Source organism: Ornithodoros turicata, chromosome 9 (assembly GCF_037126465.1).
Source record: "Ornithodoros turicata isolate Travis chromosome 9, ASM3712646v1, whole genome shotgun sequence".
Classification (NCBI taxonomy): domain Eukaryota; kingdom Metazoa; phylum Arthropoda; class Arachnida; order Ixodida; family Argasidae; genus Ornithodoros; species Ornithodoros turicata.
The window spans coordinates 36,139,199-36,160,746 of record NC_088209.1 but is presented as its reverse complement, the minus strand read 5'-3'; the positions used below and the strand labels follow the sequence as shown (position 1 = coordinate 36,160,746).

Sequence of the window (21,548 nt, the reverse complement as noted above, 5' to 3'; positions counted from 1 at the left end):
GTATGACAGGACTGTTCCAGGTACATCGTCTGCATGGTCTAGAAGGTCCCTGCCCCGTAGCTCCTTGTGGGCAGTGACAACAGTAGTTGAACTTTGCATGAAGTAGGACGGATCCTCACGTGCAGTAGCCGAACAGTAGCATTTGTTTCATTCGGCATTACATTCCTTCTAGGCCATCAACTGCGTGGTGTCGTCCCGAAGCGCGTCCTCCTTCGTGGCAACCTCAAACGAGAGCAGTCGTTTGACTCCTTCTACTGGGACTTGCGTGCCCAATCGCCTAAACACGAAACAATCGACGATTTTCGCTGCAAACCTCTTTCGCCGTTCGGGTCTCGAGAACACTTGCACCTCGCTGGAACGACGCCCGTTTGGAACGGCGGGGTTCCTTCAGGTCGGAGCTTGCGCGCCACGGGAGGACCAACCGCGGGAGACTTGGGTCTTCAGCCCAAGCCCAAGCTTCCAAAGCACAAGATACTGAAGAAACAACAGAGCATGTTCGCCTGTTTCCCAGAGTTCACCCAGCAGATGCCTCCAACGCTTCTCTCTCCCGTTGCCCCGAAGGAACTTCCGGAAAAGAAGGAGTTGTTAGGGAAACCACCACGTGTGGTGGCGCCACTGTCTCTTTCGCGTACAGAAAGCGTCGAAGAGGCACCGGAGAAAACGCCGGAAGGCGGGCCCCACGCGGATCAGGACGTTGTCCATGACTCGTCCGTGTGCACTGTAATGTAAAGTGGTGCAAAAGCAATAGTCAGAGCAAAATGTCAAGCGTTCCTAAACCGGGTGGTTTCCCCAGGTAATGTGTGCGTGTGTGTGTGTGCCACCGTCTCAAATTGTTTGTTTTACCTACTGAACTTGGACTGGTAATATGCAAGTTGTACGACTCCACATAGCGTCTGTGCTCCCGAAATGTTGTCGATGCCCGCTTGTAACTTGATCCCAGCACAGCACGCTGTAGTAATGCACATCTGCGACATCGCGTCAGTAGTCCACCCATGTGTACATTGAGAGTTTCTAAGTAAGATGTGATTGTCTGCTCCTACAGAGATGAGTAGTCCTTGCCTATCACCACAAGGAGTAACGTTATCAGAAGGGATTCTCGTTCTGATACTCGGCAATGTCAAGAATGTCGGATTGAAAAAAAAGGAAAGAAGATTAGAGTAGCGGGAATTTCTCCGGTTCAAATACTGCAATCCGATCAATGTTGCCCGATGCTTCCCTGTGGTGTTAAGAGATATTTGCTCAATGTTACCAGTGCAGAGCTCTCACCTTGAAATGGGCGAATCCATGTGCCACGCTCAAAATTATTTTTCTTTATGCGTAGAAACCTCCGTGGCAGTTCCATTTCAAGGCGATTTGCCTCTGCGATTCCTTGCGTGGTGAATATTGTTGACCGGTCTACCGGTGAATGCGTCTACCGGTGAAGCGTATAGACGTGAGAAATGGCGCTATGCGCGTAGCGTGGTTGCTGCAGGACAACTAAATGACGTTACATTATAGAGGCACGCAGATTTTATCATCGCATTATATTGTATCACTCCCTGCACAACATCACCTAAATTTTTTTGTACAGGCGACGGCACGAATACGACTGCATTTTCTTACCTTCCGAAACTGCAGTGTAGAAAAAAAAAAGCGATGCAGCAAATGAAGCAGTTTAAACCGAGCAGATTTTTCTGCTTATTGGTGTCCTCCTGTTACCTAGGCCAAACTGCACGCATGTGATAGTGCACACCTGAAGTTCAATATGTGCTGTTACCCTATCTCCTGTTTGTAAAGATTACACAGTAGGATGACACCCTTTTCGAAGTGGTTCGACTTACGAACAACCTGTTCCACTTGCAGGCAGATGCCCAAAGTACATAGAACTGCGTTTCCCTCGAGCTGTTTTCACGTTGGTTTTCATCAGTGGTCATAGTGTAGACCGCACAAGCTTTCCGTTGTTAGTATGAACAGCGCCCTGTGTTGCAACGTCGTCCGCAATGTCATCAAGTTGGGCCAATTTTAGTACGTTGAACTCCCGAATATTTTGAGTGAAGTGCAATATGATTGCTTTCCTCGTGCTGACCAGAATGCTTTTTCTACGGGTTTGACTCGCCTATGTCACTGGGGCTGTGACCTCACTATAGCATGTAGTTGCACCTCAAAATGCTGGTCACCTCTTTGACGAGCCCTATCCCAGTCGAGTCGTTTTTTATTGGTAGGAAAGAACTAGGTATGCCTTTCTTTGTAGTACGTACGGCAGATGCTTCCATCCTACAAGTAGCACTGAACAAATTAGAGGGACACCGAAGTGTAAAAGTTTCTCCTCGCAGAATGAAAGATAACCCTTACTGATAATGTACTTAAGATACTTACACACCAACACAAAGGAAACGAGATTCGTCCGTTGCGTCATTCGTAATTTTGAGAGAAAGAAACCACAATCAGCGCCACCTAGACACAAAAGGCCTACTTAATGCCTCCTCTCCTTCCTTCACTACGTAGACACATAAAGTCAGAATTCGTCTGCTGCCACGATTCGCCGTTCTGCGAATTCAAGAACTCGCAAATGATTGCAGCTAACTTCGCAAACTTGAAGCTGTAGACGAAAAGTGCAACACGCTTTCCAGAAAACCGGTCTTGAGGAAAAAAAAGAAAAAAAAATGGGGACGTTTTGCGCTTTATTTTGTTTTCCCATTTAGTACGCGCGGACACGTTCACTACTCGCAGACGACAGTGGCTGCCCATGCGGCTGACGGCGGCTCGTCTCCATGGCTACGACCGCTGAGAGCAGCACGTTCGTGATTGGCTACGGCCGTTGCAAACACGATCCTGATTGGTTGACTCTTACTTGTTACGTCACGTCGACGAGTAAGCATGCTTTCCCTATCTAGGTGGTGTTGCCACGATAAGCGCTTTCACTCTCCTTCTCGAGAAGCACAGTGGCCACGGATTGGTCTTCTCAAACGATCTCCCGCTATGATTGGATAAATCGTTTGCGGAGACCAATGAGAGAGCGCTCCACATTGTCGCTCCGCTCGAGAAGAAGAGGGAGTGGGAAAGCGTAAATTCCGGTTTCTTTTCGACGAATAAATCACGGACGACGAGACGACTGAATCCCGGCCGTTCCTTTTGTGTCTGTGTCAAGGTAACGCGAGAAGAAATTTTTGCACTACAGGAAAGTTTTAGTGAAAGCGAAGAGGCTGAAGTGCGGATGTAGAGAACATAGGTGAGCGCAATGAATAAAAAGAAAATGAGAGGCGAGTTCCAAAAGGGGTGAAAAGAAAAACGAAAGTGTAGAAATTACCCCGGGGGAGTCCTGTTGTCATGACATAGACACAGAAAATTTATCTACACGTGATCAAATGACGATCAGCGATTTATTTTTTTTTTTTTTTCTATTCCCTTTTTTGCTACTCTCTGGGTCTGGTTGCACAGTGGCGGAGGAGTCTCGCAAACTATTAGTGCCACGCTCCAGCGTCTAACATCGCGGGGTGACGGAGACGCGGGCGCATCGCATGCACAACGCGTGCCCCCCAACATCACCCTCCACCATCACTATCTACCACCACCAGATTGGGGACAGTTATGTGACATCTTAAAGGACCAACGAGGTGACATCTAGCCTGGCTCGAAACCCTGTTCCATGCAGTCGTCAAGATGTCGATAAGGAGCCACCATAGCAAACTCCTGCGCAGAGCGAATATTTTCCCTGCGCAATGAACTTTACAACAACAACAACAAAAAACACTCTGAGAAAGCCGCCGCGGACGGCCGATACGATCATCGCGCGCATTTTTTTTTTTTCTTCTTTTCTTTGCCGCTCTACGTCACGAGTCACGTGTCCGGGGACTACGTTACGTCACGACTCTCCCTCGTTCACCGATACCCTCTTTTCGCCAATGGAGGATTTTATTTATTCCTCTTTTTTTTTTCTTTTTTCAATGTGTGCGGAACACATGTGCTCGGTAGGTCACCTACACTTGTCGTTCTTTTTAGGGGTTACCTCGGTGTTCCTTTAATACGTGCACACATGTGTGTACGTGTTAAAATGCCAGCTTGTCGGATTATTCTTTGCGTCATTCCTATACTTGCGTCGCCACATTCTTTCAAGTGCCTTTCTCCCAAGTTCTTATCCTGTATCCCGGCTCCTGTTTTTATACCTCTTCAGAGCAAGACTTGGGCCAGCGAGAAATATCCAAATTTCGAAATCCGTTTTTATCTAATTCTTCACTAACGTACGTAACGAACGCTTTCGCTTCCATTTGTATAAACCCGTTAAACACTGCGCGATCTGTCTGCCGATGTCACAGTAGGTTGTTCAAAGAAGAGGGGACTGTATGTATGCCGACATATGTTCTGGATGCTCCTACTGGAAATGAATTTCGGTGCTTGCGAACTTATTTGCGATCGAACATCGTCAAAAGGAAAAAAAAATGCAAGGAGAAATGTCGCTTTGAAGGGAGAAAGGGAGGAAGAGCCATGCCACCCTCGTGTAAATAGGCGGCGATTGATTTTCATCTGTGACACCTAAGTAATCGTTGTGAATAAAACCTTTTCAGAGTAATTTCGGTATGACAGCCTTGCTTGCAATGAAAAGATGGCTAAGAAACAAGCGAGCTGGTGAAGTTAATGCGTATTGTAAAACCCTGAGACTAGGAAACATTGCTTGCAATGTCATGATAGTTCCAACGTCTTTGTGCAACCCAGCCCAGATTGTTAACCTGTCGCGCGTTGCGCCTAAAGCTCAAGGCAGTTAAAAACAGAGAGAGAAGCAAATTCTGTATTTTAAATTTACTCGCCACCGTGCGGCAATGATTTTGCTCTGCCAGAGAAATACGTAAACAAAAACGTAAGACGCTATTGCATTGCAAACGCGTCCTACTTTTATGAGGCTGAAATGTATTGCTGTTTGTACGCGCCCTTCCAGTTCAATTCAAATGAATTAATATGTTTTGTGTATGACGCTATTAGTCACGCCGTAACTCCTCGCGCACCCACCCTTCGTTGCAACCTTAAAGTATTAATCTCATGCTTACGATTTCGTCGTGTGGAAATATCGGCTTGGATCTCCATCGTCAGACTTCCATAATGTCTTCCACATCTGCTGTTGTAGATTAATTTTTGTTTTCACTAGGGTTCCTTGATGTGCGGTGAAATATCAGTATAGGGCGACCATGTTTAACGTCCTTCGGGCAGAACGACGTGCTGGTGAAACTTTTTGAAACAGTTAAACCTGCGTGGGGAACGTTAATAGTATGGTATACTGACAAGCGCCTTCCATCGTTCTGACAAACGCAGAAAAGCTATTGTTGTTTTATGATGCTCTTCTTAGTTGCGTGCACCTTGAAGGATATATAGCTATGGTTGCGACTAGATTTAAGACACCTTCAGAAAGTATCGAAAGATAGAGGAGCTATAGTGTATGGTTTAAGAGTCTGGGAGGTCTGCTGGAAGCACAACACATTCGACGATAGGATCCAAATTGTGAGTCTTCGTGTGACCTTAGCGTTAAGGACTGTGCCTGTGTCTACGCAGTCACAATGTGGGTGCGTGTTTTGCGTTTCTGAAGAATTAAAGATGATGTTGATGTTGATGAAGAAAAAGTAAACACTATGTAGAGCGCAGCAACAGAGCATGCAGTAGCCCGTGCAACTGACATGCTCATCAAAAAGTGATCTTCGGAAGATCTATAGTGAACATTGGCTAGATGAAATGTCCTCCAGTTGGCGCCATAACGACAACCATTCGTGAATTTTGACATTGTTACTATTATTGTTTAGTAGGTTTTCTTCTGTTCGCAGATCATATATTCGCTTTCAACCCAAGAGCGCCATTGCTGGCAGGGACTGAAACCGGAACGAAACCGAAAACCGTTTGGAACCCAAATTTTTTTTTTCAAGAACCGTAACTGAAACGTAACCGCAATTCACCATCGGCAATTAACCGTAACCTGAACCGAAAAATGTGATTTCGGTTACCGGTTCATATGAATCGGTTCAAGCGTGAACGCTAACAACTTTGGATGTGATATTTGCATCGCTTTACGACTCTGACTGTAGTACGTGCTTCTGTTAAAGTAGATCTCTTTGTCATGTGTTTTTCATTCAGAAGTTGTGCAGACAACATACCACCTTATCTTGTGTGCTTGCCCCATAATCGCATGACATACGCATCGTGTGACATGTATTGCGTACGTCCCTTATGAGTTTATTATATTGTGATCATTTAAGATACGAAGCGTTTTGTTTCCACATCTGTTTGCTTAACCGCTGAGCGCACGCAGTTTTTCCTGCCTTGTAGCTTGTTACAGCACGAGCGAAATGAATGTCCACGAGATAACAGAGACAGCAACAAATTATTTTACGGGGAATGTCGCAAAAGTGTGTCGAATAAAGAGTTTTTCTCTTTCTTCAACCTGGCAGATGGCACTGCACCACCCTTTCACAGCGCAACTCATAAATTTGTTCATTTTTACCCGTTTCCACTTCGTAGCTCACTTTGCGGCATCCACCCAGCCTGCAGATATATCGTAGGGAAAACCGAAAAAAATACCGGTTCAACGGTTTGGTTACCGGTAAACGCAAATATTAAAACGGTGAATCCCGTAACCGAAACCGCTTTCAGAATTCTGACACTGAACTGTAACCGAACCGATATTAGTTTCGGTTTCAGTCCCTGATTACTGGCGCATCTTTTTCTCCCTATTTTTTTTACCGCCAGAAAATAACGCAGTATTTGGAACGTTGTTCGTGCAATTTATTTCGCTCATACTTACGTTCGACAGAAGTAATTTTCATATTTAAATGTAATAATAATATGTTCTAATGTTCTCTCTAGCTTTGGAGATACCATTCTTAGGTTGCACATGACTGTAGTCTTGTTCTTTTCATTGACTGTTAAGGGACCGTACAGGAATGAAGAAATATGTGTACATCAGTGAGGTTAAAATTTTGTTTACTGAACTTCTACATCGTTCTTTAACATTGTGCTCCTTTTCGCGTGAACAGCAGAAATTTACACTGAAGTAAATTCGTTACCCCCCAGCACAACACGTGTGTCTCGCCGTGCACTTGATATAATTTTCGCGTGTACCTCTGTGTAGTTCACCTCTTTCGTCACAACCTTGTGTTCGCTGTTAAAATCGTTCACCGCTTTAGTTACTCGCAAGCACGACCAAACCACATACGAAAAAGTTTAGCCTTGTGCAAAAAAATAAATCCTCGTACAAATTTCTAGTGAAAAGGAGCAACGCGACATTATTATTACAGCAGCCACGTTTCATGACGTTGCTCCTGTCACGCGGACAGCCTTCAATGACCATTGAAACCAGTGGCCATTCAACATGCGCGCAGCGCCATCTAGCGTGTAATGTGTGAACCTGTCAAGAAACATTGGATCCAATGCTGTTTGAGGAGTTGACACGTGACGCGCTTGGTGGCGCTACGCGTATGTTCAAAGACCGTTGATTCCGATGACGATTGAAGACTGCGCGCGTGACAGGGTTATGCAGGTTAGTCATAGATATGATTGCGGACTTTATTTCCCTCAGTGGGCATCCGCACGAGCGAGTTTATCGGGCGAGATGTCGGGGGACGCGCGAGTGCGAAAGATGATAATTGAGTGTACGTGAGCAGCAGTAAAGGCTTACGCCACATCTTCCCCGCGTATTCCCTTCGCCGCAGGAAGACTATGTCCGCTCGCCACAGAGTATTCCTTCCAAAGCTGCTCGTGTCGTCTGCTAGCAGCCCCACTTTTCACCGCACATCCTTCACGTTTTCTAGCAAATCATCTTTCGTTTCTTTCAGCGCCGTTCGGATTGCTCGTGGCCGTTTGTTCCGCGATGTCTTCCTGGCGCGTGCTTTCCTCCTCGCTCTCCTCCGCCGATATCTTGCTCAAAGTCGCTCGTGGGGACACCCAGTCACTGGATGCGTAAGAAATCAAGAGATCCAGCTAGTTCCCGTGACTTTAACGCCCTTTCACGAAACCCTCACCGAGCACGACATCGTACTTACTGTCTTGATGCCGACACACAACCTCATAAAGGCACCTGTAAAAAGAATGCACGCCTTTCTCTTCATTTTTTTTTTTTTTTATGCTGATGGAACTACAGTGGACCCTCGTTATTATGACCATGGTCGTTCCCGAAAATTCTGTTCATAATGCGGAATTGTCATATTAATGGGGAGGATTTGCAGAGGTTTCACAGCATTGTTCCCCAAGAGTACGTAAAGCGTGTATGTCAGATTATCGGGGGTCATATTAACGAGGGTTCACTGTATATGCGTAATTATGTTTTTTAAGTACAATAGAATATTCGAACAATGAGTCTGTTTTTCGTCATAGAAATGTGTATTTTCTAGGGCTAAAACGTAGATTGCGCACGGTTGTAACCCTCGGAACATGACTCCAACTTCAAAACATTTTTTTACTCTATACTGCTACGAAGCAGTGGCTCATTTGTTTTTGAAATGAGCAGCAATACAGATGCAGAACTTTGTCTATGCAATGTTTGGTAAGAAGACACTACTTCCAGCCATTGTACACAATCGTATCGCAGAGTGGAGTTCAGAATGCAGCGGAATGACTTGAGCCATATAAGTGATTCTGATTAATTTGTACAGAGAATAAGCCAGGGAAAATAATTTGGAACAGGCAGGGGGTTTGCAATGAACCTGTGGAGACGTGTTCGGTTCAGGTTGCATTATCATTGCACGGTTCCGTATGGGTTACAACGTTCTGAAGTATATGTTGCGTGCTGCTGCAAGGCGACGTTCATGTGTATTGGTAATACGGTACAAAACTGTGGCGGTGTGTAGAACAGACACGGCTTGGTATCGCATGCAGGCAGCACTTGGATGTTGTTATATTCCCCTGGACTTCGATTTCCATTGTGACGTTCGGTAATCTTTATATATACATGCGTTTTTGTTAACAAATCGATGCCCCGTTACCACAGCACAGTGTGAATAACACCAGCCTTTCCACCAGAGCAGCATTGCATCTCTGTACCTCTTATTTCCTGACGATGTAGAATAAACCAGTTGTTTCTAGGTTGCAATTTGCAAAGCCCCATGGAGTCACTTCATTCCGCTTATGCCTTACCACAACCGGAAGCTGGATTCATCTACAAAGGGTGCCAGCAAGGGTTCACACAGAGGTATGCAACCACTTCTTGAGAAAGCATTTTTCTTTGAAGTAGCAAGCCGGCTAACATTTCCTTTCCTTTTCTTTTTTTTTTAAATAAACATATCCCCCACCCTGTTTATAAGTTGTGCTTTATTATTATTATTTTTTTATTGCATACATAGTTTCAAGGGAGTGTGGGATGAAGTGCAGGTGCTGATTGTACCCTAAATACCGGTTCGGTTTTAAAAAATATGGACTACTGTTCTTTCGTTCGAAATGCTCTGCTCAATGCCTGCGTCCCAAATAAATTTATATCAAGCTCCTTTCCTTCTCTTCGGTTTTAATAGATGCTTTAATGGTACCCCACTCAACTTTATTCGTGGAGCCCTCAGACCAAGGATTTTCCCAACGCTGCCCCACCCCCCTCCGCACCCACTAATGCCCCACCAAAAATCTCGCAACATCCCCCAAAATACCGGCCAGAAAGGCCAAAAACGCCACAAAAGCAGCACATATGGGCGCCCGAGATGACAATCCTCGGAATACCCCTGCCCCAGACCAGAGCCATGCCCCAGACACGTCTGTAGCGACGGGTAGGGCACCGTGGTCGCGCACGCGTATTTGCGTGAAGCGACATAGGGACGTAGGTGAACAAAGTAAGATGAGGCAAGCTATATAGCTGGCATAGCTAGCGTATACGTGAGAAAGGCATCATACCCTTGAGTTTGAGTTCTTTATGCAGGCAACATCGGGCTGCGCAGCAGCTGCAGCAATCGCGAAACACCGAGTCGCGACCAAAAGCTGACTGTACTTGAGAGCGCCCTGTAGTTCCCAAAGCGTCTGTGCACTGGCCATCCACTACCGAAGCCGCAATAGCCCATAATGTAAAAGTCTTAGTCTGGGCACACACAGGGACGACACGAACACACGACTCGATAGTCCATCGGTAGCTATGTGCAGCTTTTGCCATCTGGCAACACTCGCTTTGCGGCTTGGCTTGGCTTGGCGACCATAGCAACCACAGCCTAGCGATAGTAATGAAATCAACAGTTGCTGGTGGTGGGTTGTTGTGGTATACTGTGAAGTTGTATTGTTTGTAGTGTATAGCGTCGAAGCTCTTCTTGCTGATCCTGCAGCATGGTATGCACTTCATGTTCTTTCGCTGCGGTGTAGTCACAGTTCAAACGGTTAGAAGGTGACGCCAATACACGTATTGTTTTCCATGTTTCGGACGTTTAGTATGCTCATCAGACGTGCCATACCGGATAGTAGCACACATAAATTTTGATTCGTGTATCTCCCTGGTTTTCTTTTAAATAATCAATTAACCATTAATCATTGATTCGTGTACCTCTCTAAATTATGTTTCACAACATGAGTTACTTACCAGTCATACGTTGCACGATTGATGCCGGTTAGCATTGAAATCGCTATCTGCGATCAGGTGATCTCTCAGATTATTCCTACCTTGGAGGGCACATATTCATAGTGTTGTCAAGAAAGTGCCGCTATCATGTAATGTGCTGCTCCTGTGTCTTATCGTGTTACTTCGTGGGGTAATACGTGCACATCATGCCTTGAATGTTTGTTTACATAACAAGAAACATCTCTCAGTCTGAGAATGTTTTCTAGTATTCGGGATTCCTCTACCGAAGTCTTTTATGTATTGACTATATTACCATTTCCTTACAAACAAACAAACCATTTCGTGATCTCGTTCACGAGCACTGCATCATTACTGATTTGTTCAAAACGCTTACCTTCTAATAATCCATATCCCAGAGCTGCAGAAGAAACTACACATGTCACTTGCAATTACTGTATATTATATCGACCGTGTAAAGTGTATGGCAGACAATGAATGGTTCGCTTTGGTGCGAAGCTTCGAAATTCTTTGCCACTACAGCAAAAAAGTGGCAATTGTGCTCTCAGGAAGTTACACCATGTATTCAGCACATCCGTCTATTCTGTTGTCTCTATGTAGGCACCAATATTCGCTGTTGTATTTTTCCTCGTTCTCTGATATGTGAGTCTTTTGCTAGGAAATGCTAAATGCTACCATATGTTTTTGTTCTGCTTTCAATAAATAAATATGCACTGGTTGCAAGACTAAGGGCATTGTTGAAAGGTTGTTTGGTGTTTATTTTTATTTTTTTATCTCTTTCAGGCTGCACTTGTGAAAGATGTAGAACTCCCACAGTCAGCGCTGATAGAGCTGAAGCTGCCGAAGCACCGTGAATACTTGATTTCGTACGGTTCGAAGAAGGACGACTATGTGAGTAGTAGTTAGCAGCAGCCATCCATAAATTACGCTGTTTCTGTTGCTTTTCATAACTGCTTCTGTTTGAGGTGTGCAGGACAGAGACTGTCATAGTTGATACTCATATACAATTTGCTATATATCCACGAGAAATGCTGCTGTGTTCTCTGCACAGATTTTCAATCCGCAACCATAATTTTTCTCCTAGGAATACTGCATAACAGAGCACCTGAGAATGAGCGGCATATACTGGGGCATGACGGCCATGGATTTGATGGGGACACTCAATGCTTTCCACAAGGACGAGATAATAGCATTTGTCAAACAGTGCCAGTATTCTTGCGGAGGATTTGGTGCAAGTGTTCGACACGATCCGCACCTGCTTTACACGTTGAGTGCGATTCAGGTGAATTTGAAGATGGCTTTGTCGACAAAAAAAAATATGTCTGCTTTCTGATCTTCAAAGGTGCACCGAGTCTGTTCATTAACATCGTGTGATACCTTTCCAGATTCTGGCTACATATGATGCACTGGACGCAGTAGACATAAGCAAAACAGTGAGCTACATCAAAGAACTGCAGCAGAAAGACGGCAGCTTTATTGGCGATAAATGGGGTAAGGAGACATTTGTACGGAGCCATCCAGCAAGAAAAATATTTCGGGGGGGGGGGGGATCTGTGGATACTTTACGTGGGGAAGGTGGGTTTCAGCTCGTTCCCCTTTCCCAATTGTGCAACCAAGGCTATTTTTTCGGGGAGTTTGAACCAGGAACTGGAACCGAAAACCGCTTGGAAGCTTTTTTTTTTTTTTTTTCAGAACCGAAACGTAACCGGAATTCATCTTCGGCAATTAACTATAACTAGGAAGTGACTTTTTCGGGTTAAACCCGATTCCGCCCGGTTATTCCCCCCCAAACTGACCTCCGACCAATTCGGGTTAAACCCGATTTCTCCCCGAATTCCACTAACTATGAAATCCTCAAGTGACGTTTCCACTGGAGACGAACAAAGGTCGCCCCGTGTAACACATATAAGAATGGGTCACTTACGTTCCCAGCAATACACCCATGTGTGTCAACACTGTCTATGTCTTCGGGGATTACCGCTGCAAGGTCAGGATTCCGCAAAAACAACAACAAAAAAACAAAAAAGAGAGATTAGGAAATGACTTAAAAGACAAGAGGAGAAACACATACACCCGATAACACCCGAAGGCACAATTATCACCCGATTTCTCCCCGAATTACAGATCTAAAAAATAGCGCCCGATTTTTACCCCCCCCCCCCCCCTCCCCCGAATCTGAGAAGGGCATTTAACCCGAAAAAGTCTCTCCCTAACTATAACCTGGACTGAAGTTTGTGATTTCGGTTACCGGTTCCTATGAATCGGTTCAAGCGTGGACGCGAATGACTTTGGATGTGATATTTTGTATCACTTTACAACTCTGATTAGTGGTGTAACATGTGCTTCTGTTAAAGTAGGTCTCTTCGTCATGTGTTTTTCATTTGGAAGTTATGTAAGCAACATACTTTTTACAAAGCTTTTCTAAAAAGGTCCATTGAGGAAGCAATAACCGGGCCGACGAGTGGCACCACCACTACCTTCCAAATGCGGCGCGGGGAAGGGGTGTGCCTATGACATGGTCCTTATAATCTAGCAGGTTGTGGCGTGGACGTAGTAACGTCTGTGCTAATGTGTACGTGGTACACCATGATTACCAAGATTGCAATGCACCCAGCACTGCCAGAGCACACTGACTGGCGCTTCACATTCTCTGCGACTCGAGTGTAAACGCTCCGACAGCAGTCAACCTCGTTGCGCATGCGACATTACGCCGCAGTATCAACTTCCGATTCGTAAGGTCGGGCAATGAAGCGAGAACTGAAAGAGTTTTCGCTGTAGGCTTTAGGAATATTTATATTTCAACTTCTTTTTAGTTGGAATATTTCTGTAGAGCTTTGAAGTGTACAACGTCTCCTCTGCACCAGAATAAATTCCCCCATCATATCTACGTAACTGGAGATGAAGAGTACATACGTACATTTTTCATACGTACGCACGTTAGACATCATCATAAAGGGAGCCAGACAGTGTGCACACATTTTATAACTAGAAGAATTATAATAACGAATTTTTAAAGAAGCAGCTTTTCAACATACGACTCTTTGCTCGGCAGGAACAAAATCATTTCTCGTACGTGACCATGTGCAAATTACGTGCATACAGCCGAGATACACGAGAATATATTCAAAAGCCGGGACAAGACATATTGAGTGTGAGACAATTTATGTTCTGAGGCTGTCTCTCTTTTTTAATTGTTTTTAAGCTGTGTGCGTTAAGCCGGAGTACACAGAAGTTTTCCAACATGTGGCCAAGAGGCTGTCGAAGGAAAATGCGACTGAACAAATAAATCAGCTGCCGGATATGCTATGCTTTGAATCCTCTTGAACTTGGAGAAGCAAACAAGTGGGGTGCTCCCGTGTTGACTGCCCGCAATTGAGGGCATGCTTGAAAAAAATCGGAGTAATTTGTGTTATTCGAAGAAACCACAATGACGACAGACTATATTTGTTTTTCCAACTTTGCGTACACCCGTGCAATTCGAGCTTTGGCAATGTACTTCGCCTCAGTTGTCGAACAACTAGTGAAGACATCCATCACGATTCTGCTGTCATATTCCTTCAAGTACTTGAAAGACGACCGTATTGTCCCTGCCAGTTTATGAGTCCGTAGAGTAACTTGCACGTGTCCTATCGTATCTATTAGTGGCAGGACGGAAGAGACGATTCGGTGAGGAAGACCCCGACGACACCTCAGGAGAAACATGCCAGTATGAGGATTGAAGAACTTGAGTTGGAGGCCATTTTTCGTGGCGCCCATACCATAATCTCCGTACGAGCGCTGTATGGCGTCCCTCACCGACGAGTATATTTCGTGCTCAGCGACAGTTTTGTGTTTCTGCCGTGGAGAAATTTCCACCAACATGTAACGATTCTTCAACCGCACCATTGCGCCACAGATTACACGAGATGTGTCCTTGAAAAAAAAAAAACCAAAGATATAGACACTATGCTACCCGAATGAAATCGGCAGCGAAGCACACGAAAAAGAAATTCGAATGGCCTTTCTCCAACTACTCTGTTGTCACCAACGTTGCACCAGCCTTCGAAGCCAATCCGCCATATTTGCTAGGCCAGGAGATGGATGGATATGGATGGATGGATACTGTAGCTTTGTGGCTTCTAACCTTCTAACGGATTTTGCGGGCGGTATCGCACGCCACCTAGCTGAAAAGCAGACGGACTAAACAAGGCTCTATGAAACAAGGGTATACTGTAAAATACGTAAAGCAGCACAAAATAAAAATGTTTATTTATGATTTATTAAGATTATTTATTTATAAAATATTTTAAAAAGTATGAGGGCTGAATAGGCTCATGGGCAGGGGCTGTGTCCGCGGTGCCAGCCAGACCCAGGCCTTCACTTTGGGTGGGTGTGGGGAGGGTAAGGGTGGTATCTTGGTTGAAGCGCGGGGGAGGTGGAAATGTAGTGTTTAACCCCAAACGTCTTTTTTTTTTTTCGGGGGGGGGGGGGTGGAGGCGATGAGACAATTGCCCCCCCCCCCCCACCTTGGATCTGCCACTATGGGTGTGTGGGTAAGTTAATTGCTCACACTTTTTGAAAGGCAACAAGGCACAACTACAGCAGTTACCACACTGAAGCAAATACTTTACTGTTGTATTTCTAAAAGGCCAAACAAATTCAGCTAAAAAAAATTGTTGCAGCACTTGTACAGTCCAAGCATTGATACACCGTGTTATAAACAGGGATTGTCTATGGCCAGTCAAAGGCCATCCAGGCTGTGTATGAGATGATAAAATTCATGGAATTCCTAGTTAAAAAAAAACAGCAGGGCATTTGAAGCCTCGACAAAATGATGCTAGAGAACTGACGCATGGAAAATATTGCAATACTACCCGAGTAGTTTAATTACAGTTACATTCTACAGTTATGTTAACCAAAAGCAGTAAATAGTTGCAATTACAAGTTACCTATAACCTAGTTACTAGTCATGAATGACAAGGTGTTGTTATTGTTGAGTGGGACGGTGTGCACAATTTATTTGGGTACTGATAATATGAAGGATGGTTCAAGAAAAATACGTACATAGTTTTCTCACTAATGATTATGACTGTGTTCAGGTTCACTGGAATTGTCTTCTACTTAAACACTGTTGTTGTTGCCTATATCTGGAGCCCAACCCACTTTTTTTAGTTGTGTAACCAGTCGCTGGTCAATCACACTTCACGGTCATCTTGCTCCAGGCACAAGCCGGCCTCGGGACAGCTCTACCACAGTCATCCGATTTGTGTTTATTTGCGGTTGATATTAACATAAGCTTCGTATTATTGATATATTTTTAGGGGAAGTGGACACTAGGTTTTCATTTTGTGCTGTGGCATGCCTGGCACTTTTGGTAAGAGATTTTTTTCTTTATCTTTTTGTGACAGAATGACGTTGATAACACTGAAGCCAGTGGGCATCTATTCTTTGCAGAATCAACTGGAAGCGATAAATGTGGACAAAACAGTGGAGTTTGTTCTGTCATGTATGAACTTTGATGGTGGATTTGGTTGCAGACCAGGCTCCGAAACACATTCTGGCCAGGTGTGGTTCAGCATGTTTCTGTTGCTGTACATATCATAGAGAAAAATCTTACCCTTGAAAGCATGTGAAACAACAATAACTTCATTTGAGTGATGATGATGATGATGATTGAGGAGTTTCATCACTAGGGGGGGGAAGCATGTGAGGTTTTACATTGCCATGTGTATTTCTAGATTTACTGCTGCTTAGGTACGCTATCAATTTTGGGCCAATTGCACCACATCAATGCTGATCTCTTGGGCTGGTGGCTGTGCGAGAGGCAGCTGCCATCTGGAGGACTTAATGGTATGTTGCCGTTGCCGTAACAACTCTTTACCTGTAGAACCGCAATTGCCTGTGCAAGCACGTTTTAAGCCATGCACGGTAGTAGGCAGTAGTAGCACAGCCAGAAAAATATCTTGGGAGGGGTTCTATGGGAACTTCACATGGGGGAGGAGGACTGCACCCTCGTTTCAATTTTCCAAACGCACTACCAGAGGCACTGGTTTGGGGGGAGGAGTGAAGTCCCCAAACTTATGACTATGCCATTGGTAGGCGTAGCCATTGACAGGGCATGTGACTGGGTGTTTTAAAGCATTGTAGTTGCAAAGTATTGCTTCTGCCTGTGAAGACTCGGCTGCAGAAACATCACATAGTCAACGAACACAGAAAAAACAGTTGCTTTGAGAGCAATAAGTGTAGGTGTCTGGCATTTGGGGCCTTCATATGAAAAAAAAAAACAAATGCTATGGTAGAACACTTTGTGCCAAAAGCTCAACCATTTATATACTTTTATGCATATTGGCACGTACAGCTCCGGTCAACCTTAATAAAAACATTGGAAAAAAATGTGGTCTCATTCCCGAGCACAATTACAGCAACCCTGGAGGCCATGAGGAAATCTTACTTGAACAAAATTATCCTGCTAGTTTCACGCGAGGAATTTGTTCACTTAACATTCCCCCAGATCCCCCAAGGGTGGCTGTTATCGTGCTTGGAAATGAGGCAGAATTTTTGTCCAGCGTTATTATTAAGGTTGACCGGAGCTGTACCACGTACGTTACGTAACACTTTTTGCACGCTTGCTTTTGAACTCCTGACAGCCGTGTGACTACTTGCATGTTTCTTCTTCGTTCTGTTAAAGGCCGGCCTGAAAAGCTACCTGATGTTTGCTACTCGTGGTGGGTCCTGGCTTCACTCAAAATAATTGGCAGGCTACACTGGATAGACAAGGTAAACCTCAGTTACCTAACTCCGTGGCATGTACGAACATGCACCATATGGAAAAAAGAAATTGCCTTCTGCAATCTCATCTTACCATTGTCATCAAGGTTGCCACGCTTGGCTACTTCTTCAGGCTAGTTGGCTACTTTTCAGGCTAATTTTGTGCATGCTTCTTCGCGCTACATTTGAGACTCCCATGCACCTAAACCACTATAGTCTTCAGCATGCACCATGTAATGTTGAAGTACGTACAGTGTCATCAGTCCTCTCAGCATTGACGATCAGACATGTCCGTGTCGGACATCTCGCACAGTGTCCATCGGATTGTTTTGTGTGCATGCTGGGGATTAACATTCATTCATATTCATTTGTGAGTCTGCGGATTGGGAGCCGAGATGCATTGAGAATTCTCAGAAATTTCAGAGGGTGTGTTGCAAAACACCAAGGGAGGGAGGAATCCCTGGCTTGCATGCGACTGGCTACAGAATTGGCTAGTTCTGGCTTCTTTCCTATGGGGCATTGGCAACCTTGCAGGATCTCAACCTGGCAACCCTGATTGCCATACCTAGTTATATCAGACTACGTGCAAGCTGGTTTGCAGCTAGTCATCACCGTCTTTATTACTGTATTTTGTTACTCAATTGTAATTCTGTAAACAATTGTAAAAATTTGTGCAAATTTTATTAGCGAGGAATTAAGTAAGTTGCATTTAGTCCAGTCTATATTTCGGTCTGTATCAAGAAGGAGTTTTTAAATGCCTCAGCTTTTGGACAAAGTATTGCCATTGACGTTTGCTCGTACCGGTACAAGCTCCACATTCTACTTTCAGGAAAAGCTGATCAAATTCATTTTGGCAGCACAAGACGAAGAAACAGGTGGATTTGGAGATAGGCCCGGTGACATGGTGAGCATTTATCACAAAGTTTTCTCTGGATTTAACTTGACGACCATGATCACATCAATTTGCGAACCTGCTGGAGGATCTCTGTACACGTTACTTTTTGTAATCTTTTGTAACTTTAGCACAACCATTCATTATGCTAATCCTAGTTCTTATTCAGTACCACTACCCACTTCCGTTTCTGTTTTTAAACTTGGTTAAAAAACCTGTGAAAAAAAACCTTGAAACACCCTGTATATGCATTGCGTATGGAATGAGAGTGAGCTGGATTGCAATTTGCACATAAGTCAGTGTTGTGGGGAAGCATTTACTAAGTGGCAGTCTTGTTGGTCTTTTCAGGTAGATCCTTTCCACACTCTTTTCGGGCTAGCTGGCCTTTCTCTGCTCGGCGACGAACGGCTTAAGCCAGTGAATCCTGTGTTTTGCATGTCCGAAGAGGTTATTTCGAGACTTGGCATAAGGCCACAGCTACTGACACTATAGATACGCATATAACATTGAACTGACCTTCAAGTCGTTGGGGAAGTCCTCCAACGGTGCCTATTGGCACCTGTGTATATAATATGATGATAAATAGAAGAGCAGCACAATGACAAAACTACAACTGGACATTTGGTGATGCAGTTACGGTGATGTTAACCTTAAAGCAGACGGACATGCCCATACCTACAGCACATGTGCTTGCTATTGTCATGGTTCAGGGAGTGGACTAGTTTTGAAGAGACAAGCAACACTGAAAACTTATCACCATTTTGAATGCTGCATGTCTATGTGCTTCAACATAGGAGAAACAAGCTAAAAAAAATACTAGCCCTATAGCTAGCCTAGCCTAGCCTAGCACAAAAATACTAGCCAATATAGAAAAAATTGGTATACTAGCCCCTTGGTGCGTAATTTTTTTAATTATACGTAATGCCTGTAATGCCCAGACATTTTCTTCACTGATGGGCAGTAGACACTCAAGTAGTCTTTAAGTACATTTCTGAGTACTTGTACCTTGCTTAATGTACATCTCAATGTGTGTACATTGTACTGTACACTAAGTACTTTTCTCCAGTACTTGCCCGTCAGGCACTCAACTGGTACCGCAAGAACAACTCAGAAAATATTTATTTGTGTCTGAGAGGGGCTTTTTCTTTTTTCGCAAAGGATGCATCAACAGTGCAACTTTGCATCGTTGATAAGGCATAAGAACTATTATCTCTATATTGTTCGAAAGTTCAAAATCGAGATCACAAAAGTGTACACACACTCACACATGCTGTCCACTCAAAATAGCATATAGAGTCTATATGCTATGCATGTTGGTCACCTTGCCATACTATAGTCTGTCTATACCGACTCTATAACAGTGAAGACTCGATAACGGGTTCTCAATCGGTGGGGAATTCCCCTCCCCCCCAACTGGAGGGGGGGAGAGAATTTCAGACTGTCAATGAGGGTACAACACCATGGAACATTCGCCCTCAAACGGTCCTTGTGTGCACTCGGCGTAATATGTATATCGTTTACAGTACATCTCCCTCACCAGGAACGCCTCGAGGGTATGTCATGATGGCTCCTGGGTGCACACGATACTGGAAGGGCTATCTAGCAGTAAGGTTGCTCACCACAAACGATACTTTCAAGAATACTGCCATAGCTATTGCGCTACGACAGTAGGCCAGCCTTTCGCGCAGCCCCTCATCTCTTCCCTTTCCCCTCGTGCAGGTACACCAGTCTCATTGGATCGCTCTCAAATAAGGTACCACATCAACTATACACGTGAGGTCTACGTGGCTTCACCAACGCGCGTGGCTCAGTGGTTACCGTGTTGGCCTTGTCATGTCGAGACTGGGGAGTACCCGGGTCCGAATCCCGGTGCCGGCTGTGCTGTCTGGGACTTTTTGTGGGTTTTCCTCAGATGCTTTCAGACGTATCTCGGTGCAGTTCGCTTAGAAGTCAGCCCAGGACGCACATTCTCCAAGGGCGTTAGTCGTGACGTTGCCCACCTCAGTGAGGCCGACAACGGCGAGCCTTTTCTCCATCACCACGTCCACTACCACCACCACCACCATGTGGCTTCATCTTTTTCACCATAGTGTTATGGCAACAGCACCTAGATAAAGCTTGCTTACTCGTGGACGTAACGTAAAAACTAAGAGTCAGCCTATCAGCGTTGTGTTTCCAACGGTGACATCCAATCACGAACGAGCTTTCAGCGGTCGTAGTCATGGAGACGAACCACCGTCGTCTCCGAGCAGCGATTTCGTTGGAATAAGATATGATAAGATACCACAGCAACTGCACGTGAGGTCCACGTTGCTTAATCTTTTTCACCGTAGTGTTGTGTTGTCAACCGTAGTGTTCCGGCCTGTCTGCACTAAATCCCCCGCCACCCCTTGTCAGTGGATAGACGCTTTGTCACGTGCTTTCCCCGACCTTTTCTTTCTCTCATTCACAGAGACGTACTGTCGTATAGCGTTCAGTGCTTCCCGCACGAGCAGCATCCTTTCGAACGTTGATACGATACTCAGATGTTTACCGGATGACAATGTGACGGAAACGTTGAAATGTTTGATGAAACCCAATAGGAAGAGCGATCTTGGCGGTACACCCCTGTTGTGTCGTCGCTGGGAACGAGGTTGCACGTAGACTGGTGGTTTGAGAGTAACGCGATAACGAGACATTCCTAGCGGGCCACCATCGAAGGAGTGTGCGAGCGGTGCGGGTGACGCACAACGCGCGTGACAACGTGACGCACACTCCCTTAATGGCGCCTGTGGAAAGCCTCGGATTGTCACGTATACGGTCTATACATATGCTCTAGGACAGTACGTCTTTGCGCATGAGAAAAAGAAAAGGGTTGGAGAAACCACGTGACAAAGCGTCTCTCCAATCAGAAAGCAGCAGTAAGGGGGCATTCGCAGGTCGGCCACAACGCTGGGTGAAAAAGATGAAGCAACGTGGACCTCACGTGCAGTTGTTGTACCTTATTTGAGAGCGATCCAAATGAGACCATTCTACGTGCACGAGGGGAAAGGGAAAAGCTGAGGGGCTGCGCGAAAGGCTGACCTACTTGCATACCGTGTTGAGATTGACTCTGAGACCCGTACTGAACTTTTATGCAAACGGGCCCCAGTGTTGCCAGACTGATAAAAAAAAAGGCTGCGACCGAATCCCACATCCGAGGCTCCGGAGCGAACTGTATCGAAACCATTGACTTCGTACGGAACACCCATTCTTAAATGGTGTAGCCGGCTTCCATGTTGATGTAGCCTACACCTCGGTGTTTTTCTCTTGTCTTGTCTTTTCTTACCCGTTCTGACTGCACAGCCATCTCATCTTTGGAGACTATTGCCGTTCGCTGCAAAGGCTGAAACATATATTCTGAAACAGAAGAAAACAAAAAAGAAAAAAAAACGCCTT

At 45.0% G+C, this 21,548-nt stretch overlaps 2 protein-coding genes across 5 annotated transcripts in view; both read left to right on the top strand.

Moving 5' to 3' along the window:
• LOC135368804 (protein qui-1-like) overlaps positions 1-9,162 on the top strand; it is a 336,239-nt gene extending 327,077 nt beyond the window's left edge. For all 4 annotated transcript variants that reach the window (XM_064602319.1, XM_064602318.1, XM_064602320.1 and 1 more), the window contains one exon: positions 173-9,162. In XM_064602319.1, the coding sequence (XP_064458389.1) occupies positions 173-729 (557 nt within the window). In that variant the 3' untranslated portion in view covers positions 730-9,162. The remainder of the gene's footprint in view (positions 1-172) is intronic.
• A 975-nt stretch (positions 9,163-10,137) lies between these two features.
• On the top strand, positions 10,138-18,749 carry LOC135368796 (geranylgeranyl transferase type-2 subunit beta-like). Its single transcript, XM_064602310.1, has 10 exons — positions 10,138-10,248; positions 11,276-11,383; positions 11,577-11,774; positions 11,878-11,983; positions 15,793-15,845; positions 15,926-16,036; positions 16,210-16,321; positions 17,160-17,248; positions 18,069-18,143; positions 18,480-18,749. Exons 1-10 carry the CDS (start codon positions 10,246-10,248, stop codon positions 18,621-18,623), a joined length of 999 nt encoding a protein of 332 aa, XP_064458380.1. The 5' UTR covers positions 10,138-10,245; the 3' UTR covers positions 18,624-18,749.
• The last annotated feature ends 2,799 nt before the right edge of the window (positions 18,750-21,548 follow it).